The sequence below is a fragment of the Antechinus flavipes genome, chromosome 1, assembly GCF_016432865.1.
Source record: "Antechinus flavipes isolate AdamAnt ecotype Samford, QLD, Australia chromosome 1, AdamAnt_v2, whole genome shotgun sequence".
NCBI lineage: Eukaryota > Metazoa > Chordata > Mammalia > Dasyuromorphia > Dasyuridae > Antechinus > Antechinus flavipes.
This window is the reverse complement of record NC_067398.1, coordinates 344,091,947-344,114,229: the sequence shown is the minus strand read 5'-3', so window position 1 is coordinate 344,114,229 and position 22,283 is coordinate 344,091,947. Positions and strand designations below refer to the sequence as shown.

Below are 22,283 nucleotides of genomic sequence, written 5' to 3'. Positions count from 1 at the left end.
TTTTCCTGACTTTAAAGTTCAGTATTCTATCTACAATGCCACACTACCTCTCTAAAAATTCAATTAAAATACATATATAGTATATATTCTATACATAAACATATAACAACAAATATAATAAAATTGACACTGCCAAAAACTTTAAATTAATGAGTATCTTAAATCCTTTCAATTAAAATATACAAAATGATTTTTAAAATTATAATCCTATGATAATGAATTTCAGTATAGCATTCATTTGCTCACTATCAATTGAGCACTGAAGCAAAAGTGAGTTGAGTGACTAAAACCTGAACTTTCAAAATTATCTTTTTTTCATTCTGAAATATCAGGGAGAGTTGAGATCCAATGAACAAATCTTAACTTATAGTTACTGTCAAAGAGCAATTATTTCCATGACATGATGTTATTTCTTATATCCCTGGAAGCAAATCCAAGAGGCTTAGATGACTGGAATCTAGCACATAAATGATATCATAGTGTCAGCTACCCATTTAATTCTAGGCCCTTCTAATCTTAACAGATGATGGAAGGAGGAGGATAGCTGATGTGAAAGACAATCATCTGGTTCTTTTGTTTCCATTGTACTTTTCAATACTTCAAATATCTGTCATTTCATCTGCATGCTTACTGTCTCTAACAGTTCAAGTCCCAGCCCCTCTATATCTTAGTCAATGACATTGTTAGGATGTTGTGATCAAAAACAAATAGTCACTTAGGTTAGTCACTCAAAATGTGATTAGCTGGACCTTATTTAGCTTACATAATGTTCATTGCTAAGCCTATAAGCTTTTCCATTATGGTGGAACCTTCCTGAATTGGTATTCTGCTAGTATAACTTATAAACCACTTCCTGAGATCAGATCTGTATAGAGTGAGAATCAGAGTAGAACTTTTAATTATAAAAAAATTAAACCCCAAGATATTTTGTAAGGTTTGTTTTCAAAGACTGTCCTTAATCTCTTCTCCCCTTACACTGTGTAGTAGGAATGAGCATGGAATTTTGAGGCAAGAGACCAGAACCTTATTTTATCTCCTTTCAAAACCTTATTTTTTTCATTTGCAAAATGTGAAGTTTGGACTTACTTGCTAAGGTCTCTTCTAGCTCTAAATATATTTTGAAATACTTTTTTTCTGGACAAAGAAAGATATTCAGAATGATTAAGAGAAAGTCACTAATAATTAGTTTTTATACCACTTAACCAGCCAAAGAGAAGCCAAAATGTTGAGGAATCCTGAAATGCCTTCACTTATGAATGAAGTTGGTTCTTAGTTGGGACACAACACACATTTGCTGGTATGATTTAGTTTGATTTGAAGTATGGAGATCTATATGTAATATTCTCAATATTTTACAGACAGCAGGTTGTTACTTAATCATTGGTAAGAGTCTTTTGTACTGACAAGGCTCTACAATGATCTCTTAAGTGCCAGATGCAAAGAATGGTATTTTTGCATCCCTCATCTCCCTTGAACCTTCTGCAACATTTGTTGTTCTTGACAAATTACCCTGTCCTTGATAATCTTTCCATATTTTCTTTCTATGACACTGCTTACTCTTGTTCTCCCTGCATGTTAGATAATCTTACCTCTCTTTTTCTGGTTAAGATGACTTCTAGGTACAATGTCCCCCAAGACTATCTCTAGCCCACTTCTATTCACTGGATCATATCTCACTTGTTAATTTCATCCATTCTCATTTCTTAGATTATCATCATTATGTAAATATATATATATGTATATATATACATATATATATATACATACACATACACACCTCAAAAGAGTGACTTTCCCAATTTCTAGTCCTTTATTTTTAGTTGTCTGATGAGCATTCACACTTTAATGTACCCCTAGCACCTCAGATTCAACATGTCCAAAGGTAAACTTACCATCTTCCCTAAAACTATTCTTCTCCCATTGCTCTTATTCTCAACAGTTGAATTAATGCTGACTTTACCTCCACCAACATTTCTAGGTTCATTTCATGTTAACTTCCTTTAACACACTCTGTGTTCCAGTCACACTTTCCTACTAGCTATTTCCCCTCCAAAGCAACATGTCATTTCCTTTCTCCATATCTTTGTATAGATACTGTTCTCCATTTTAAGAATGCATGCCCTCTTTATTGCTATGTTTTAGAATCTGTGGACTTTAAAATGAAACTCAGATGACACTTGCTATGGGAAATCTGGCCCCTACAACTGATCATTCTCCTTTCTGAAATTATTTTATATTTATTTGCAAGTATGTTTTATTGGCATAAGTATTTTACTCACATCTCCTACCAACCATAACTGGTTCATAAAATTTAGGATCTTTGAGGAAAGGCCCTATTGCCTGAATATAGTAGGTGCTTAATAAAGATTTGTTGAATTTAGTTGAATTCCTTACCTCCCACATCCAATCAACTGCCAAATTTCATTTGTTCTGCTTCCATATTTCTCATCCATGTCTTTACATTAACCCTAGCCAAGTTCAGATCTTCATTATGTGTCACCTAGGCTATTGTAATGACTTCCTAATGGATCTACCTGACTTCTGTCTTTTCCCTTCTCTTATTTGTCACACAGATATCTGATATATAGGTCTGTTGATGTCACCTATGAAAAACCTTTCTGTGTCTCTTTCATGTCACCTCTATAATAAACAAATTCCTTGACCTGGTATTTTAGATTTCCTACACTCTGTATTCAATCTACCTTTTCAACCTTATTTAACTTGACTCCTCTTCAAACTCTTATGTTCCAGCCACATTCCCAATTCTTATCTGGTACTCTTCCTGTCTTCAAATAGCAGTATGAGTTATTCCCAACATACCTGGAATAAATTCCCTCTACATCAGCACCTGTTGAACTTTTTCTTTTCTGTCAAGACTCCATTTTTAGGTGCCAACGCCTCCATGAACACTTTCCTGGTCCTCCTCCCAGGTGAAAGTGCTGTCTTCCTCTTGTTAAAGGTGATTTTTTTTTCCTACTAACTTCCTTTTCCCTAATCAAATTTTTCTTTGTATCAAACTTGCATGCATATATATATATATATATATATATATATATATATATATATATATATATATATATATATATACAAATTATCTTCCTGCAATAATTAAACTATAAACATTTTGTGGGAAAGCTTAACTTTCATTCTTATTTCATAATTTTTAGCACACTAACTTGCACATAATAGCTATTTAGTGAGGGAGGGGTGGTCATTGAATTGAGGTGGTAGCAGTAGAGGATGCTTTCCTGTAGAGCCACATCTAATTCTACATCTGGAAGCCCCCAAAGTCCATGAAATTTTCATAGATTCAGCACGATGATGTCAACTATTTTACTATTTCAAGGCATTGACAGGATTGCCTTATTCAGAAAATCAGAGCAAGACTCATCACAGTATTCTCAAGTGTTGATTTGATGAGTGAAACTGATGAATCCACAATGAAGAGATTGAAAATTTACTGTTTCTTGAACAATTAATTTAAGTTTTATTTTTATTTTTATATTATTATTCCTTTTAGTCGATTTGTTTTTATAATTATTTATTGTTAGGACAAAGGGAAGATTAGTTTGGTCTGAGAATTATAAGTGCTGTGAAGAAATAAGAAAAAAAAAGTTGTATTTGTACAGTGGAAACACATTGTGTTCCCAGCTACGTTCTCCATCATTGGATACCTTATCTCATACTTCTTAAGACATGAGACTAGGAGAAATACATTTAGTTTTTGTTTCTTGAAGTCACTTAACAAACTCTCTAATTGCTGCCATAACTGAGTATCTTCTCTTCACTCAATCTACATATATAACCCAATCTCTATTGTAATCTCTCTCATCTGTATTACTCTACATTCTAAAATCTATCACTTTTACTTCTGTTTTTGTTGAGAATTTGTTCAATTATTGTTCTTTTACTTTAATTCTACCTTCCACTTCTCTCTAGCCATTCTCTCTTCTAACATTTCTACCATCTTAGCCTAGATCACTTCACATATGGACTATTAGTACTGGTTGGTCTTTTTGCCTCATATATCCTCATATATAAGTTCATATAAGGAGATATATGAAGCAAAAAGACCAACTAGTAGTCTACTCAGGTAGCAAATTAATCTTCCTAAAATGCATATCTGACCATGACACTACCCTACTCAATTCAGGATAGTGACTCCCAATCACCTCCAAGATCAAATATAAAACCCTCTGTAGTGTTCAACCTCTCATAACCTGGTTCCTTCCTGCCTTTCTAATCTTGCATTGTATTTTGCATTCTTGTTATTATTCTCACAAGATACTTTGGGTATCTTTTACTGGCTTTCTCCCATGTTAGGAATTCTTTTCCAATTTATTTCCACCTCTTGCTTCTATCAAGTCCTAGCTAAAATTTTATCTCATCATGAATCCTTTAATGATCCCACTTAGTGCCTTCCCTTTATTGATAATCTTCAGTTTATACTGTATATATCTTGTTTGTATATAGGTTTTTGTTATGTGTTCCTCTCCCCCACCATTAAATTGTGAGTTCCTTGAAAGCAGACTGCATTGTCTTTCTTTGCATCCCTAGCACTTAGTAGCATCTGACATATAGTAGACATTTAAGAAATGCCTGACTGAAATATTTTTTGTTCCCTTGGTTTTCATGACACTGTTCTCTCTTGGTTCTTCCATCTATCTGACCACTCCTTAGCAGTTTTCACTGGATTCCTCTATGTCTCAACCATTAAGTATGATTATCTTGCAAGATTCTGTCCTAGATCTTTTTTTCCTCTCTTGCTGCATCTTCTCTTGGTTATTTCAGCAACTTCTATAAGTCCAGTTTTATTTTCTTTGCATAGATATACGTTCCAACCCTAATCTCTCTACTGAACCATAGTTTCATAGCATCAACTACCTACTGGACACTCCCAAGTGATTGTCTCATCAGTATCTCAAATTCAGCTTACTCAAAATGGAACCTTTCTCCTAACCCCAACCTTCCTCAAATTTCTTTATTTCCATTGAATGTAACACCCCTACTTCCATTATCTATTAACTGCTGACCAGATGCTGTTAAAGGGAAAGGAGCCCAAAGAGTCTTAGACGATGCTCAAAGAACATCATTTTCACTACTCCAAACATTCTACCTGGCCTTGAAGTCATTATCGAGAGGAGCAAATGTTATGATAAGGGGTACCTTATCACAAACACAACCACAACCAAACACCACTAAGGGGATAGGAAAGTCAGTATAGCTAAAAACAATAAGGTTTCTTAAGACAAAGACAAGGAGTATATGCTATGTATATTAAACTACCACATCATGACTTTCCCTCAGAGTGTAGGGATTTTGTCTACTACACAGAGTCCTTAGAATATCAATGCACTCCCTCCCCCCAGGCCACCAGTTCTGCTTCTAGCCCAGTTCCCACAACTATAATAGGAAAGAGCAGCAATGAAGATTCAATTTGAAATCTTTGCATCTTTTTAGGTAGTACTACCCCCACTTCTTCTCCAGTCAAAACTACTGATGATCTAGAATAGAAAGTTCTTACCAATAAAGCATCTGGCATTGTCAAATAGTTCAACAACCTAAACAGATATAGTTTTATCACTAGAAATGACATTTTAAAAGATGTATTACCATCTGCCTTGCCTTCAGATTCACTGGGGGTTCCATTTGAACTATAACTGCAACTCCATGAATGCACTATTAGAAAATTAGTTTTGATCAGCAAAATGATTTCAGAGATGCCTGGAGAGACTTACATGAACTGATGCTTAATGAAATGAGCAGAACCAGAAGATCATTGTACTCAGAAACAAGAAGATTATAGGATGATCAATTCTGATGCACATGGCTCTTTTCAACAATGAGATGATTCAGGTCCGTTCCAATGATCTTGTGATGAAAAGAGTCATCTACACCCAGAGACAGAACTGTGAGAACTGAGTATAGATCACAACACAGAATTTTACTCTTTTTGTTGTTGTTTGCTTACATTTTATTTTCTTTCTCATTTTTTCCTTTTTGATTTGATTTTTCTTGTGAAGCAAGATAATTGTATAAATATGTATGCAGATATTGCATTTAACATATATTTTTACCATGTTTAACATATATTGGATTACTTACCATCTAGGGAAGAAGGTAGGGAGAAGGGGAGAAAATTGGAACATAAGGTTTTGCAAGGGTTAATAGTGAAAAATTATCCATGCTTTATGTTTTAAAAATAAAAAGCTTTAATAAAAAAAGAAAATGAGTTTTGTAAGCAAGGACTGTGGCTTTTTAACTTGTATTTGAAGCTCTTAGCACAGGGCTTAGCATGTAGTAAATAATAAATAAGTTCTTTTTTCATTCATTTATTCATTCACCTATTATGCTTCTAGTAATTGAAGTTTGTACATTCAAGTCTTCCCTCTCCCTCACCATCTTTATTCAATCAGTACCAAATCTTGAACAGTCTATTTCCACAACATCTCTCCATTCAGACTTTACTTTAACATAGTATCTTATCACCTCTTGATCATACTTTTGCAATGGCCTATTCCTTGATCAGTTCCCCTGTTTTCATATTCTCCTCTCTTCACTATATTTTCCACATAGTTGCTAAATTAATATTGCTAGACCAACCACTTTGCTCCTTTGTTCAAAAATTTTCAGTGTTTCTCTTCTGCTTTCAGGATAAAACAAACACTCCTCAATCTGGCATTTTTCAAAGCTCTCCACATTCTTGTTCTAATGCACTTTTCCAAACATATTTCCTATTACTCACCTCAAATACTCTATATTCCAGTAAAATGGCCTACATATTGAGATCCTAATTTAGCATGCTACCCTTCTGCTTCTAGCCCTTTGCCACCAGACATCCCCAACATTGGTTATACTCATAACAACTCTATCTCTAGAATTAATAGCATTCTTTAAGTTTAATCCAACTTATTACCACATAGATGAAGACTTTCCTAATTCATCTACTCATTTATATTCATTTTCTTCTAAAATTATCTTGTATTTACTTAGACATCAATCAGCTGGTCAGTGAGCATTTGTTAAATGCTTACTAGATATCAAGCACTATTCTTAGTATCAGAAATAGAGAAAAGTGACACATCTGTACACATTTTATCTTCATTAGGGAATATAAATTTCTTGAGGCAATAACTTTGCCCTTATATCCCCAGCATACAGAAAAATGCTTTTCACATAATGGGTATTAAATAAATTTTTGAAAATAATTGAATTAAAATAAAAGAAATTCCCCCAAAATAGAATTAAGGCTTTGGAGACTGACAAACACTCAATAAATAACAACTTAGACCATATTTTTGTGTTTCATTTTTTTAAAGTACTGCTATATAACATTTCTTGTCACCTTCAATTCCAATACTTCTGAACCATGGGAAAGTAGAGGGATGATTAGTGTGAAGGTACAAACAGTGTCAGTGGGCAAGATATGACATCTGGTCTATATCTAAAGTCCCTCAGACTTTGTCAGGGATAAAGGTCTAGGCTAGATAATTTCTAGTTTATATTCCAGTAGAACAAAAAGTACAAAATTATTTAGTATTGTCCTTGAGGCCCAGAACTCGGTGGAGGTGAGGTATAATAATAATATCATCTGTTTATGTAAAGATCTATATTTTTCAAAATCCTATCACATAAATCATTTCATTTGATATAGCAATTGTGACTTGCCTAGGATCATATAACTAGTAATTGTCAGAAACCAGATTTGAACTCAGGCATCCCTGGTTCTAGGCCCAGTGCTCAGTCCATTGCCCCTCCTTGTTTCCTCAAGACATATAAGATTATTTCTTATTTAAAGAAGAGAAAATTAAGGTACAGCCAAGTTGAGTGTGTTATGTATGTTCATATAGCTAATGAATGGCAAAACAAATGTGATTAGAATCTCAATCTCTCGAGCTATTGCCAACCAACAAATACTAGGCATAAAAAGAAAGGCAATAAGCAAAAAAGTCCCTGTCCACAGTGAGTGCACATTCTAGGGGAAGGGGCAACAGGCAAAGAATCATGCACTTATAAGACACAGACTGTGTAAAGGAGATAATCTCAGAGGGAAGGCCTCAAATTCTACGTGTGCTGCCATTTATCTTAGAAGTTTACAATATACCTGGAAGATAGGCCTGTACTATCTGAGTTGCTTCTTTCAAATAGATAAGAATCTCATGGTTGCTCCAAACAGACTTATTTGTCTAGAAATTCTTTGGCTTGAGAGTTTGGCTATCCCTGGTGGATCATTCCAGAATATAATCATTTTTTCAATCCTTGAGAAATTCTAGATTCACATTCTTGAGTCTGCTAAAGCCCTAAAGAGGCCCAGATTGTAAAAAATACATTGAGCTCAAGCTTCCCAATGGCAATCACACAGATTGGCTAAATATTTCTGTACCAAACAAAACAAATGCAGACAAGATTAGAAGGGAAACAATAAACTGGGAAAACATTTTTACAATCAAAGTTCTGATAAAGGCCTCATTTCCAAAATATATAGAGAACTGACTCTAATCTATAAGAAATCAAACCATTCTCCAATTAATAAATGGTCAAAGGATATGAACAGACAATTCTCAGGTGAAGAAATTGAAACTATTTATAGACATATGAAAATATACTCCAAATCATTATTAATCAGAGAAATGCAAATTAAGACAACTCTGAGATACCACTACACACCTGTCAGATTCGCTAGAGTGACAGGGAAAGATAATGTGGAATGTTGGAGGGGATGTGGGAAAACAGGGACACTGATACATTGTTGGTGGAATTGTGAACACATCCAGCCATTCTGGAGAGCAATTTGGAATTATGCTCAAAAAGTTATCAAACTGTGCATACCCTTTGATCCAGCAGTGTTTCTACTGGGCTTATACCCCAAAGAGATACTAAAGAAGGGAAAGGGACCTGTATGTGCCAAAATGTTTGTGACAGCCCTGTTTGTAGTGGCTAGAAGCTGGAAAATGAATGGATGCCCATCAATTGGAGAATGGCTGGGTAAATTGTGGTATATGAATGTTATGGAATATTATTGTTCTGTAAGGAATGACCAGCAGGATGAATACAGAGAGGACTGGCGAGACTTACATGAACTGATGCTAAGTGAAATGAGCAGAACCAAGAGATCCTTATATACCTCAACAATGATACTGTTTGAGGATGTATTCTGATGGAAGTGGATCTCTTCGATAAAGAGAGCTAATTCAGTTTCAATTGATCAAAGATGGGCAGAAGCAGCTACACCCAAAGAAAGAACACTGGGAGGTGAATATAAACTGCTTGCATTTTTTGTTTTTTCTTCCCAGATTATTTATACCTTCTGAATTCAATTCTCCCTGTGCAATAAGAAAATTGGTTCTGCACACGTATATTGTATCCAGGATATACTGTAACCTATTCAACATGTAAAGGATTGCTTGCCATCTGGAGGAGGGGGTGGAGGGAGGGAGGAGAAAAATCGGAACAGAAGTGAATGCAAGGGATAATGTTGTAAAAAAAATTACCCTGGCATGAGTTCTATCAATAAAAAGTTATTTATAAATAAATAAATAAATAAATAAATAAATGTTCCTGTACCTTTTGCCACTTGAAAACATTAGAGGCTGTTTAAGTAGCACCTTGGGACAAGGTCAAAGCCAACTGAATCATTTTCAAATTTACAAACATAGTATATTTTAATGCTTCTGCTCTAAATTTGTGTGTTCTAGACACTCAACAGTTTGCTCAAATTTCTAATATTTTCCTATTTTCAGCTTTTCCAATCATTTGGCATGAAATTACTGATATATACCATATTCCCATTCTTATAATTAAATAATATTCATTAGGATCCCTAGAAAGCAGAATAGCTTTGTAAAATTACTTAACATCAAAAGACAGGATCTCTCATTCAACTATTCACTTAATTTACATTCTAAGAGGATAATGTAGATAATGCTGGGCTAGAAAATTTCTCAAGATCCCTTCCTAATCATTATTATATAAGTATATGCAAACCTGTAGGAAAAAGATTTTTCAAATATAATCACATAAATAAATAAATGAATAAATCTTAAAAGAGACCATTAACAAATTATGTTCAATTGATCTTTTTCTAAGGAAAAAAAATGCCACATTTCTTGTCAAATCCAATGGCTTTTTTACAATTTTAATGGTTCTTGACCTTTGCTACATTTGATACTGTTGACTAATCTCTTCCCCTGGATATATATTCTCCTTTGGATTTCCTTGACTATGCTATATTTTAGTTCTCCTTTTACCTGTCAGATCACTCCCTCTGTCTTTGCTGGAGTGACTCATTTCATTTTCTCTATCAATGTACTCCAAGGTTCTATTCTGACTCTCCTTTTTTTCTCTCTCTATTCTCCTACTTGATGACCTCATCACATCTCATTGTTTAATTTTCAGATCTGTATAGATCTAACCAGAGTTCTTAAGTGTCACTCACATATCACCAATTGCCTTATGAACATTTCCAACTTAGTAACCCAAATATAGCTCAAATTCAAAATGTCCAAAACAGGTTTCACTATCTATCCCATCCCAAGACACATTCCTATTCTAAACTTTCCTATTTTAATCAATGCCATCATCACTCTTCCAATTACCCAAGTTCACAACTTTGGTGTCATGTTCAAATCTTCATTTTTATCCCTCATACCCTGTCAGCTACTGAATCTTGTTGATTCTACCTCAATAACATCTCTCATATTTCTCCCACTTCTATCCATCCATACAACTACTGTCCTAATTCAAACCTTCATTATTTCTTACTTGGACTATTATAATATTGCTGTTGTGCTTATTTGTCCTTCATTCTGGAAGAGGGTTATGACATCACGAGGATGGCATTTTGATTTGCAAGTAAATTGGATTTCATTTGCAATGAGGCAGAGCTGTGCAGGAGTCATCAGTCTCATTCTTTCCTCAAAAATCATCAGAGCCCAATGGCAAGACACAGGTCAAGATAACTGGTGATGGTCCTGGAAGCAGGAGGAGACCTTGGCCTTTTTAAGCTGAGATCTTTCCCAGATGCCAGTTTGTATGAAAGAACATATATTCAGTGATTCAAAGCTAAAGTAAAAATTGAGGCAAAAGAAGGCCTAGTTTGTCTTCGAAACAAGAAAGAGAGAGAGAGAGAGAAAGAGAGAGAGAGAGAGAGAGAGAGAGAGAGAGAGAGAGAGAGAGAGAAAGAGGAAAGAGAGAGAAGAAGAAGAAGAAGAAGAAGAAGAAGAAGAAGAAGAAGAAGAAGAAGAAGAAGAAGAAGAAGAGAAGGAGGAGGAGGAGGAAGGAAGGAAGGAAGGAAGGAAGGAAGGAAGGAAGGAAGGAAGAAATATAGCTTTCTAATTGGTCTTTCTGCCTCAAGTGTCTCTTTATTTTGATTCATTTTCCATCTAACTATCAAAAGGGTTTTTTAAGTTCTTAAAAAAAGTTCTGATCATGTTATGTCTGTACTTAATAAATTCCAGTGGCTGTCCCATTACCATTAGAAGTAAATATGAACTCTTCTGTTTGGCACTTAATACCCTGGACACCAACTTAACTTTCTCATCTTATTACATATTACTTTCCTTCATCAACTTACCTTACAATGCAATTAAACTATCTTTCCTAACAATCCTCATATAAAACATTCCAATTCCATTCTCCATTCCTTTGAAGTGGCTATCCTCAACTTCCAGAAAATACTTTCTTCTCATCTCTGTCTCTTAAAATACTTAATTTCCTTTTAGAAATTCATGTACCACCTTCTACATGAAACCTTTGTTAATTACCTCCTGCTGCCAGTGTCCTTCCTTGTCTTCATATCACTTTGTATTTATTTTTAGATGCCCCAATGTGTATGTTTTCTCCCTTTATATAATTGGTACTTACTAAATGCTTGTTGGTTAGTTGATTAAAGACCTGAATTCATACTTTACCTTTTATCCTTACTACCTGTATATTTTTAGGAAAGTCACTTAACCTTCTCTAGGCCACAATTTCCTTTTCCATAAAGTGAGGGAATTCAACTAGATGTCTCTCTAAGATACTTGTAGTTCTATATTCTACTGTTCTATAACCTATCTAATAACTGTTAGTGATGATCACTGACTATGTCTTTAACATTAGAAAAAAAATAATTTTCAAATAAATATTAATTTATTGAGGGTCTTTTACTGATAGAGAAAATTTTTATACTCATTATAGACATTTCAAGGCTATATCTTTTTCCCCTTTCAAGGAAGAAACTCTCAGAATTATCTCTTTAGAGACTCACACAATGACATGGGTCTAAATTAATTAACCTCTCCATATACTATTATATCATCCATCAGGAATACATCTCTTTTTTTGCCTATCTTCAGATCCTGAACAATATTCCAGTTGTCTTAGGATGTTCTGGAAGTGAAAGTGACAAGATCCTAAAAGTTTTTAAGCTATTCAAAAAGTTATTATATCAACTGCAAGAAAACAAGTGAAAAGGAAGGACCATATAAATTTCTGATTTCTTGGTCTGGAAGCCTAGAAGCAAAATTCAGCCTCCAAGCTAAATTACTTATAAAATTATCACCCTTTTAGATAATTCACTGTTATGATCAGCATAAAGTATAAGAGAATGATCATGATAAAAGCAAACAACTTCTTACAAAAAAAGTGACAATATTTTAATGAGTCAACAGTTTAAAAATTAAAAAAGAAAAACTGAATAAAAAGAATCTGAATGAAAAATAATTAGTAAGGTAGTACAAAAATATTACTTGAGCTTCAAGTTTTGCTGTCTGCAAAATAGAAAGTGTTTGTGTACTGAATTTCTGGATTGGTGAGACATGTTCTCTTTCATATGACTCTAATTTTTAATGTTATTACCAATATAGTCATAATACATTCACTAAAGTTCTGCTCTGATTTCCTACCAGCTTCTATCAAGTTGGAAGTATTCACAGACAAGCAAAGTAAAAGATTACATAACTATTGCCTGGGGAACAGCCTAAATAAATTCAGAGAGACTCATCATCCTCAACCCAACTACAGAGTGATGAACTTTTCAATGACAAGAACTCTTGGAAAACCATCTATCAAGTTCTAGAAGAGCTGAATTTTAAGAAGCCAAGCTGTAGCATTTTGTGGACAAGGAATGGAATAACCCTCTAGGGTTCCTTCTTCAGCTTGGAGGGCCAAAGACACTGTATTTAGAATGAGAGGATCTCAGTTTAATTGTCACTCTACCATTATCCCTTTGATCCCTGTGATCTGGAAAATTCACATAAAATTTTTTGGCCTTCCTTTCATACTAGAAAAGAAGCCTGCCCTTTTTTATTTTCTTTTATAGGGCATTTTCAGTACCTTATTGTAAAAATTTAGTTTAAGTATTTGGTCATAGGCTACAGTATACAATACTATACATATATTTTAGGCATTTGGGAGTCTTTAAAATGTTTCTATGTTATCGGCTGGCCTTTATGTGTCATCTACAGCTTCCACAAAACTCCCCCCCCCAATTTCCCATTTAATTTCTTATGCCAACCACAATATCTCAAAACTGTGATGGAGAAAATAAAGATAGGGAAGGGATAACTGTATAACTGTGTATCCAGATATTCGTTAATTTCTCTCAACCTAGTTCAAGCATCAAACTGGGAGAAGGCTGAAAAACATGGGTCTTTCTAGCTATGAGCCTATAAGCTATATTGTTCTATTAGTTTCTTTAGATGATTTCTAACACTTTTTTCCCTCACTTTAAGGATTCTATGAACTTTTGGAGGGAGCAGTTTTAAAATGCTTAGTACCTAAATTCTACATTACCTTTTTGTTCACCTCGAATTCTTCACAAATGAAAACATAAAATGCTAGAGAATGTAGTGAGAACCTTAAGAATCATCAATTGATTACATTAAAATCATATTTACAAATAAAAAGTTTACATACTGGTCAAAAAAGGTGAAAAAAATTAGAATTACCATATGAAGAGCTGTTGAAGAGTTCAATATTGAAGAAAGCATATTCCCCATTGGTCATTCCTTGCCGGTGAGCAGTTAACATGATGTTTCTGATTGTGCTGCTATTGGCACACATGATCACAACTGATGAGGAAAAATGAAAAACTTCAATAAGAAGTTGTCCTTCCAAAATATTCAGAACAAACCAATAAATTTACCTAATACTATTTGGCAGGGGCAACAGGAGAAAAGTTATATATTAATAAAATAATACAAATATCTTGACAACAGTAATACTAAATTAAGTATATCTTCATTATTTGAGTTGTTAAAAAGTCTTTTCTGAGGAATTAAACATTTTTCAAAAAGAAAATAATAGCATTCAGTTTATCTCCTGGTTTGGATGTGAAAACATTATTTTGAGGCTTCTTTAACACATGCAATAGGCATTTTGCTGCATGTTGGGTCTGTTATCTGAAATTCAATTTAGGCCCACATTTTTACATTTATAAGACAATATCTAAGTATTTCCAGAATACTGGAATAGCAACATATACTAATGTGAGGCAGAGTGGTAGGTGAAAATAACATTGGTGGGATCAGAAGTCAGTTCAATACTATCCCTGTTACTATATGACTAGGAGATAATTTAAGTACTCTGGGGCTCAGTTTCTTCCTATATGAAAAGATGATAATAATATTTGAACTATCTTCCTCACAAAACTGTTGTACAGAAAATGTTTATTTAGTAAAGCTTAAAGAGCTATATAAATATTAGTTGAAGGGATTTTTTTTAGGTAAAGTGGCAATTTGATCAGTCTGATCAATATTGATAAGCAAGTTAAGTAATAGATCTCTACTTTTGTTTGCCCTGGATAAACCATTTAATGTCCCATAGTTTTCCCTATGGTAAGCAAAAACTTTCTAGAGCTGTCGATCGTGAGTGATGCCAACAATGAAAGAAATGTCTATCTCTTAGAATAGCATGGGCATTGAAAGACACAAAACAAACTTGAAACTTAGCATGCAAAATCCTGCCTCAGCAGTTGGAGGCTAGTTAAGCTGACTGATATTTACTTTATCATACATGTGAGCTCAATGTGTTATGGCACCAAGTTTGACGTTTGTTATTACAAAGGGGCTAAAACTCTTAAAGGGATGTCCCATGGAATTGGGATTTTGATGACTGGAGATATGACTAATATATCCATTTGAAATGAAGAGTTACAAGTCATAGTACCTTGGGTTTTACAACTCAAACATACTCTTTGTTATTTATGTTATTTAAACCCTAAGGTTAAGATCTTCCTTTCTTCAATCCACTGATGGAAGGAGAGGGAGTATAACACAAGCCAGTGCATTTCTTTCCTTTTTGGCAGCAGTTGGAAATTAGAGAGAAGGGTTAGTTGAGGAGAAGGGTGAAACAGCTGACTTAGATAAGAATTTCAAATTTCAATTGGCTTCTTTTGCCCCATCAGCATAAAAATATAAGAATTGACTGTCAAGAATTGTCTTATAACTCTGTATTCTGAAAAAAAAAAACTGATATTAAATTTCAAAAAAGAGCCTTTAGATTTGCCTTAGAGGAAACATTTAAAGAATGAAACAGTGAAACCTGACTACTAAGGAAAGTTGAGGAATCTCCTTCCCAGGAGACGTTTTATGATGCTAATAATTCTCTTGCATACTTTCCATGTAGGAATGCTAGGAAGTGCCAGGTTGGAGGACTTCTCATGGTCTTGTATAGCTCTCAGTGAACACACTGATTTTTTACGCCATTCATTAATTTATTGAAATGTATTTTGATAAATGATGATTAAGAATAAGACTGAGTCAGCATGTCTGAGACCCTATTCTCTGATACTTTGGCATCTTACGTGGATTTTAGGTATAGTCACTTCCTCCCCATTATACTCTATTTTTCTGTGCTAGAGAACTTGTGGAGTTTCATGTGTTCTTTCTTTTACCTTCTTTTCAGATCCTTTTTTGAAGTTTATATGACCTATGGTTCCAACACTTTTCTATCACCACTTGGAGTGTAGTACAGAAAAGGGCCAAAAGCTAGTACACAGGGTCACTACTGAGCCCCTAAGAGAAAGTTAAATGTTATATGTGGCTGATGTGGTAGCAAAACTGTAATGTGTAGATAAGTGGTGAGACTGCTATTTAGAGAGAATAGACAGCAATACCTAATGAGGTACACATTGTTTAAAGCTTTTACTGAGTGTAATTTCAGTACAGCAGCTAAGCTTTGGGACTAAAAGACTGATGTTCTATAATTTCTTCAACGTTATTCACATGTAAACATGTATTACATATGCATACAAATGAATGAATCACACAACTATACAAGATACATATGCAAATAATAGTTAATAAAAAGAAAATAATTTAGGAATATTTCTATCCCAAAAAGGCATATTATTTGCAACTAAATAAAAAAAAATTATGCTTCTACAGACAAATAATAGGTCTTTAACATTTTTTGTTTTGATTATTCAGAAAGCACTGTGCTCTCCAAAGATTTTTAGAACATTGTTCCTTTAGCCAGGATACAAATAGCTCTTTGTTTTGACTATAATACATATTAGTTATTTTGTACTTATATTGAGTCCTTTGGTTGGAAACACCACTGATCATCCAATGAATTTTTTATCTCAGACTGTTTAATAAAGAAATCATGTATCAGCTGACTTAAATTCTTATCCAGTATCTAGGTCTAATCATGAATTGCACAGATTAATTCAGTCATGAATAACTAAACTAGTAATATTCAGTCCTAGATTGAATAGTTAACTCAAGGAGAATAACTCTAGAATTAGGTCTTACTAGGTATACCTTTAAAAAAACTTGAATTCCCTTTACTCATACTTCAATTTTTAAATCTATTTTCTAGGCTTAATTTACATCACTATCCTTTGCATACTTTCTTCAGCAAAATGAATTACTTGTTCTCAGAATCTGACATTCTCTATATTGGCTCCGTGTCTTTAAACTGGTCACTAAGTGTGAAATGAGCTCCCTTTTCACTTCTGCCTATTATGATCTGTACTTCTTATTCAATGCTCAATTTCATATGCCCTCTTATAATAAACCTTTCCTAATCCCCCCTAGTTTTAGTGCTCTTGGTCTTCAAATTATTTCCTGCCACTGAAAATCTCTTAAGGGAAAGAACTGTTTTTTTCATTTGGCTTTGTATACACAGAGTTCTAAAATGTGTCTTGTACGAAGTAAAAATTTAATAAGTACTTGCTGAATAGAATTAAATGTCAAAAATAAATGTATTACAAAAAAACTCATCCATTTTTTATATGTAATAAAATATATAGGTATACTAGTACAGTATTAGTACAGCCATTTTTAACCAAATATTTAAAGCAATAACTCACATTTATATGGCACTTTAAGGTTTGAAAAGTGCTTTTCTTACAACAATCTTATGAGTTACAGGATATATTATCCCCCATTTGAAAGGTGATGAATTTGAGCTCTAAAAGGTTAGGGACTTGACCAGAAATGCAAAGCTTATGGATGAGATGGTGGGAGGTTGTCTGACTCCAGATACTTGCTTTTCCCAACATGCTTCTCAGCAGCTTTTTAGGAGAGTTAGTATTAACTTGTATACTGTGTACTGTTTGAATGTTTATGTCTTCAGTTAATTTTCTAATTTCCTTAAAGAGTAAGACAGAGTTCCCTTTCTTGTTTCAGGCTATAAACTTCTAATTGGATCAACCAGTGTGTCTATGGTTCTCTTTGTATGGTGCCACATATATAAGGGCAAAGACAATTAGTAGGGGATTTTTTTTTTTTGGAAGGGGTGGCCTTGAAGAAGTCTGTCAACTTGTGTACCTTGAGAATTATTGCTAAACATCTGTTTTGAAAATAAATCGATATCATAAACAACAGTCAAGCTACTATGGAGAGTCAAGATTTTTCTGATCCTCATTGTGTGACATTGTCCAAGTTGCTACTGCTCTGAGCCTCAGTTTCCCCATCTTTAAAACAGGAATAAAACTTAAAAGATCTAAAGATTTAAGAGGTAATATGCTGTCTTCTAACCTTAAACACTGGATGTTCATTTAATATTATTATTATTGTTGTTGAAAACAGTTTTAAAGTAATATGCTATTAAGAGACATTATGAACATTTGAAAATTAATTGCCTCTAACAATGTAAATTCCTCTAACAGAGGAATCTTGTACTTCCTCTGCAAACATAAACTTTTCTTGGAAAAAAAAAGCTCAATCAACAAGGATTTATTAAAGAACTACTATACGCCAGCCATAAATCCAACCTTTCTGTTTGCTCCCTTTTGTGGGGTGGGGGAAGGGAAGAAACACATAGAAAGAGGACCTGATGGATTTTATTCTTTCAAAATGGGTTTTCATCGTTTTTTTTTTTTTTTTTCTTCTAGGTTCCAAAATTCCTGAACTGCAGCTACAGGTAGGAGCATGTTTAAAAAAAAAAAAAGTATAGCTTTAATTCATAATCATCAGGTATGTTATTTACATATACATTTTTATATTCAAATCTAAAGCAATAAACTACATTTTTTTCCTATTACAAAGAGAAGACACAAGGGGAAAAATTTTAAGTATAGGGGTTTCCCCTTCAATAAGCTAGTGAACACATTGAGATTTTATTCTACTACTGCTTTTCCTTCTGAAACTTCTGCCTTCTGAAACTGACTAAAACTGAAATCTTCAGCTCCCCCCAAGGCACAATGAGCCGGAGCGGGAGAACCTGAAGAGAAGGGAAGAGGTGAAGAAATAGCCCTTCCTAACCTGAATTTAAAAGCGAAAACTACTACTCCAATGGGATTGGAAATGTTCTATAAAGATTCCCTCCCTCCAATATGCCCCAGTGGGGCAACCAAAGCCCACATTTGCAAGGCAAAAAGCATGCCTATTGCGAGAATCTGAGATAAATCTGAGCAGAAACCAGGAGGAAGTAAGCATTGCCAGTTACTGATATCCAAGCAGACAGTACCTTCCCTGCTCTCTCAACCATTCAGTTAAACGCCGCTCACACTAACCAGACGGGCGAGGGAAGGGTTACACTTGGGCTGATGATCTGAGCTCCGTGTCTGTCAGTTTCATATTTATTCCTGCAGTCATCTGGGGATATATGCCGTTATAGGAGAGATCTACTCTGTTTGGGTGGGGAAGAGATGGGGATGGATTTATTTTCACGTCCTGGGTGTGGCCGGTAGGAAATGTGTTGTAAGCAACTCGGTCTGAATGGCTCTTCCATGAGCAGCAGGGCAAGAAAAGCCCGAGTAATCTGGGTAGTCTGAGGTGTGTGCAGACATAGAAAGGACCGGCCCAAAGTCTTGGCTAAATGGACTAAAACGCCAATCGTGTGTGAGTTGTACATTTGTAAATAGTAGTGTGGTTATATATACATACATGTATATAGCTCAGTCATATATTGTAGAGACTTAATTCACTTAGCCCCATGTGTCAATAGCCCGGGGCAACCTTAGGCAGGCCCGGGGCGGATATGCATGGAAAAACTTGACTTGGGCCACATATTTCACCATCCTAGGACCTCCCCTTCCTCCATGTAGGCCAAAGGGTCCATCTGCCCAACACCCTAGATTGAGCATTATGTGCAAGGCTAAAACTGACGCCTACGCCTTTTGCAGCCCTCCCACCTGTTTAGGATTTCTGAAACAAAGTGAGGAGGTTGGGCCAAAAACGGCTCCACGCCACGCGCCCAGTGCTTGCTTCTCCGCTATGCTCTGCCTGCCCAGCTCTCAGGTGTGCGGAACCGCCTTTTCCACACTGCGGGTAAACCTTTCTGCAAGCTCACGCATCTTTAGAGGAGCTGAGCCTTACGTGTCCCGTTTCCAGGGCTGAGAGCACCAAGATTTCACCACCTACATTCCAGGTTCAAGGGCGTAAGGGAAGAAGGAAAGGTGGCTCATTATTCTGGAACTAGCTGACGGCATCCCCTTGGCGCATTGCACCCTTATCCAGATATGGTTAGGCACCGTGTCTGATCTCCCTTGGAAATTTCACTCACTGCCCTGAAATTAGTTTATAATAGGAAGTTGAACCCCTTTATTTTTTCACTCGCAGCTACCAAGCTCACTCAACCCATTTCCCACCTCTTGCTTATTTCGGCATTTATCTTTTAAGACACAATTTTTATTATGGTTGGAACCACGTGGATGTAAGCTTCAACCTCCGGGTGATTCTTCAACAAGTACGGAGCCTGAAGCTGCCCGTATTTGGGAGCTTTGGGGATGGAAATGCTCAAGAATCTAAAGAGAATGTTGATTGCTGCCAGGACGCAGCAAGGCATTTTGAGTGGAAACCCAGGAAACGCATTTATAAGGAGGCTGAGGGTGAGTGGGTGGGGGTACGCGAAGGGAGGCAAAATCAATACAATCAAGCTTTTTAAAGAAAACAAAATAGTAGCCGGAAAAATAAGGGAAATGCGACAACAGCGTGACAGGCAGAGAGGGGGGAAAAGACACTTAAAATGGGGCTGTAGGAAAGCTAATCACCTCTACACAAAGTTTAAGGAAGAGGAAGGGAAAGAGGAAAGTCAAAATAAATCTTTAGTACCAGGACCGGAACCTAGGGAAGGAGAAAGAATAGATTTCCTTCCTATCTCCCTATCTCCACCCCTCTATGCATTTTCAACATTCTCTTCCTTTACGAGGGAGGTGGGAAGGCTGATAGTTGTTGGGACCAGCGGGAAAAGTTCGTCCCAAAGCTGAAAGTACTTGGACTTCTGCAATTACCCTTTGCACTTCTCCAGTACCGTCACCCCTTTCCAAGTCCCCAGAGCCAGGGAAAGTGGGAACAGGACGGGGTACCCTTACAATGTTCAGGGAGTAGAATAGAGAGGGTTGGGAAGCGGAGTGGGAGAAGGCTAAAAGGTACACGAGATGGAGACGTTCCCCTAGCTCACCCCTCTCGCTGGCCTGGATGTAGCGCACGATCTCTTCTGCGTCCAGGGCTTTGGTCTCGTCGAAGCTGTAGGCGGATGTGTGCAAACCCTCCTCCTGGAAGACCTCATGGACCCCCTCCAGAGTGAAGTAACAGTTCCGCTCCAGCTTGTCATCACTGTAGATCAGGGATGCCCGGCTCCACTGGTGATGCCGGAACAAGGCGAGCATCATCTCTCCCATCTTGGCGTAGGCGGGTGCCACACGGGTGAGGTGCGAGAACTCGCTCTCCTTATGCTTGAAGCCAGCGGCAAGAGCACCGGCAGACAACATGGGCAGGTCCCAGTGCGATGCCAGCCGGGCCACAGGTGCTGCCGCATACTCGCAGACGGGGCCCAGGATCAAGTCTGGTTTAGACCTTCGGGCAACTGCCACACGGTCAACTAAACTAAAGAGTGCCTGATTGCCGCAGTGTGAATCCTGATAGTCCACCTGGAAGCTGTAGCCCTGTGGAAGCAGCTGACGCCTGGTCCCATTTTCCTCCACGCTACGCAGTGCGTACTCGATGGCCGGCTTGACCCTGGCCAAGGAGAACATGTAAGCGTTGTCCTTGGGTAGAAGCACCAGAATCTCGATCTTCTGTGTCTCTTCCACCACAGGGAGCCCTCCTTCTCGGTTTCCGCTGCTACTGCTGCTGCTGCCGCCGCCGCTTGCCAGGAGCGCCCAGCTGAGCACAGCGCAAGAAGAGAAACTGAGTAACAAAAAGGATGGCATTGCGCTGAAGTGCCTTCCACTCACCTTAGCCTTTCTTCTTCCCACCACCCTCCTCCTTCTTCCCTCTCCCTTTCCTCTATCTCCTTAGTCCCTGCGCCCCCTTGGGTGCCCTAAGAAAACAGAATTTTCCCCTCTACCGTCAAATGACGGGGAAAAGGGTATTCTGAAATGTCACCAGTTTTTTTTTTTAATTTTTATCTATGACCCTGCAATATGTTATATAGATACTGATTTTTTTTTCTCCTATACTATTTTGCGTAGAGGTGACTTCTTTTTTTTGAATGTTGTTGAGGTTGATTTTAAAAGAATGCTTGGAAAAAAAAAAAAGTTAAACTTGTCCAAGTGATTGTAATTGATGGAGTATCTGCGTCTTGTTTGATCTCATTGATTCTCCCTTGTTCCTTGATACATATCCTCTGTTTAAATAGTGTGGTAGCGGAGGAGCCTGTTACCACACATGGAGCTGCGAGAACGGGTTTGTATTTCGAGCGGGTAGGGTGGGGGGTTGGCTGGGGGTTGGAGGGGAGCCTCTCATTAGCATTCTTACATCAGGACTCCTCCCCACACCCCTTCCCTCCCTCCTCCCCAACCTCAATCCTCCCACCACCCCGACCTTTTTCTTAAAGTTGCAGCACACGTACTCACTCATCTCCCCTCAGTCGATACTCACAGTGCACACGCGCCTTTTCTGTTTCCCAAC

At 36.5% G+C, this 22,283-nt stretch overlaps 1 protein-coding gene across 2 annotated transcripts in view; it reads right to left on the bottom strand.

Annotated features, from left to right (window-relative positions):
* Positions 1-22,082, bottom strand: part of NPR3 (natriuretic peptide receptor 3) — an 81,162-nt gene extending 59,080 nt beyond the window's left edge. For both annotated transcript variants that reach the window (XM_051969536.1, XM_051969537.1), the window contains exons 1-2: positions 20,833-22,082; positions 13,929-14,051 (exon numbers count right to left, since the gene is read on the bottom strand). In XM_051969536.1, coding sequence (XP_051825496.1) covers positions 13,929-14,051; positions 20,833-21,583 — 874 coding nt within the window. In that variant the 5' untranslated portion in view covers positions 21,584-22,082. The remainder of the gene's footprint in view (positions 1-13,928; positions 14,052-20,832) is intronic.
* Positions 22,083-22,283: the final 201 nt, after the last annotated feature.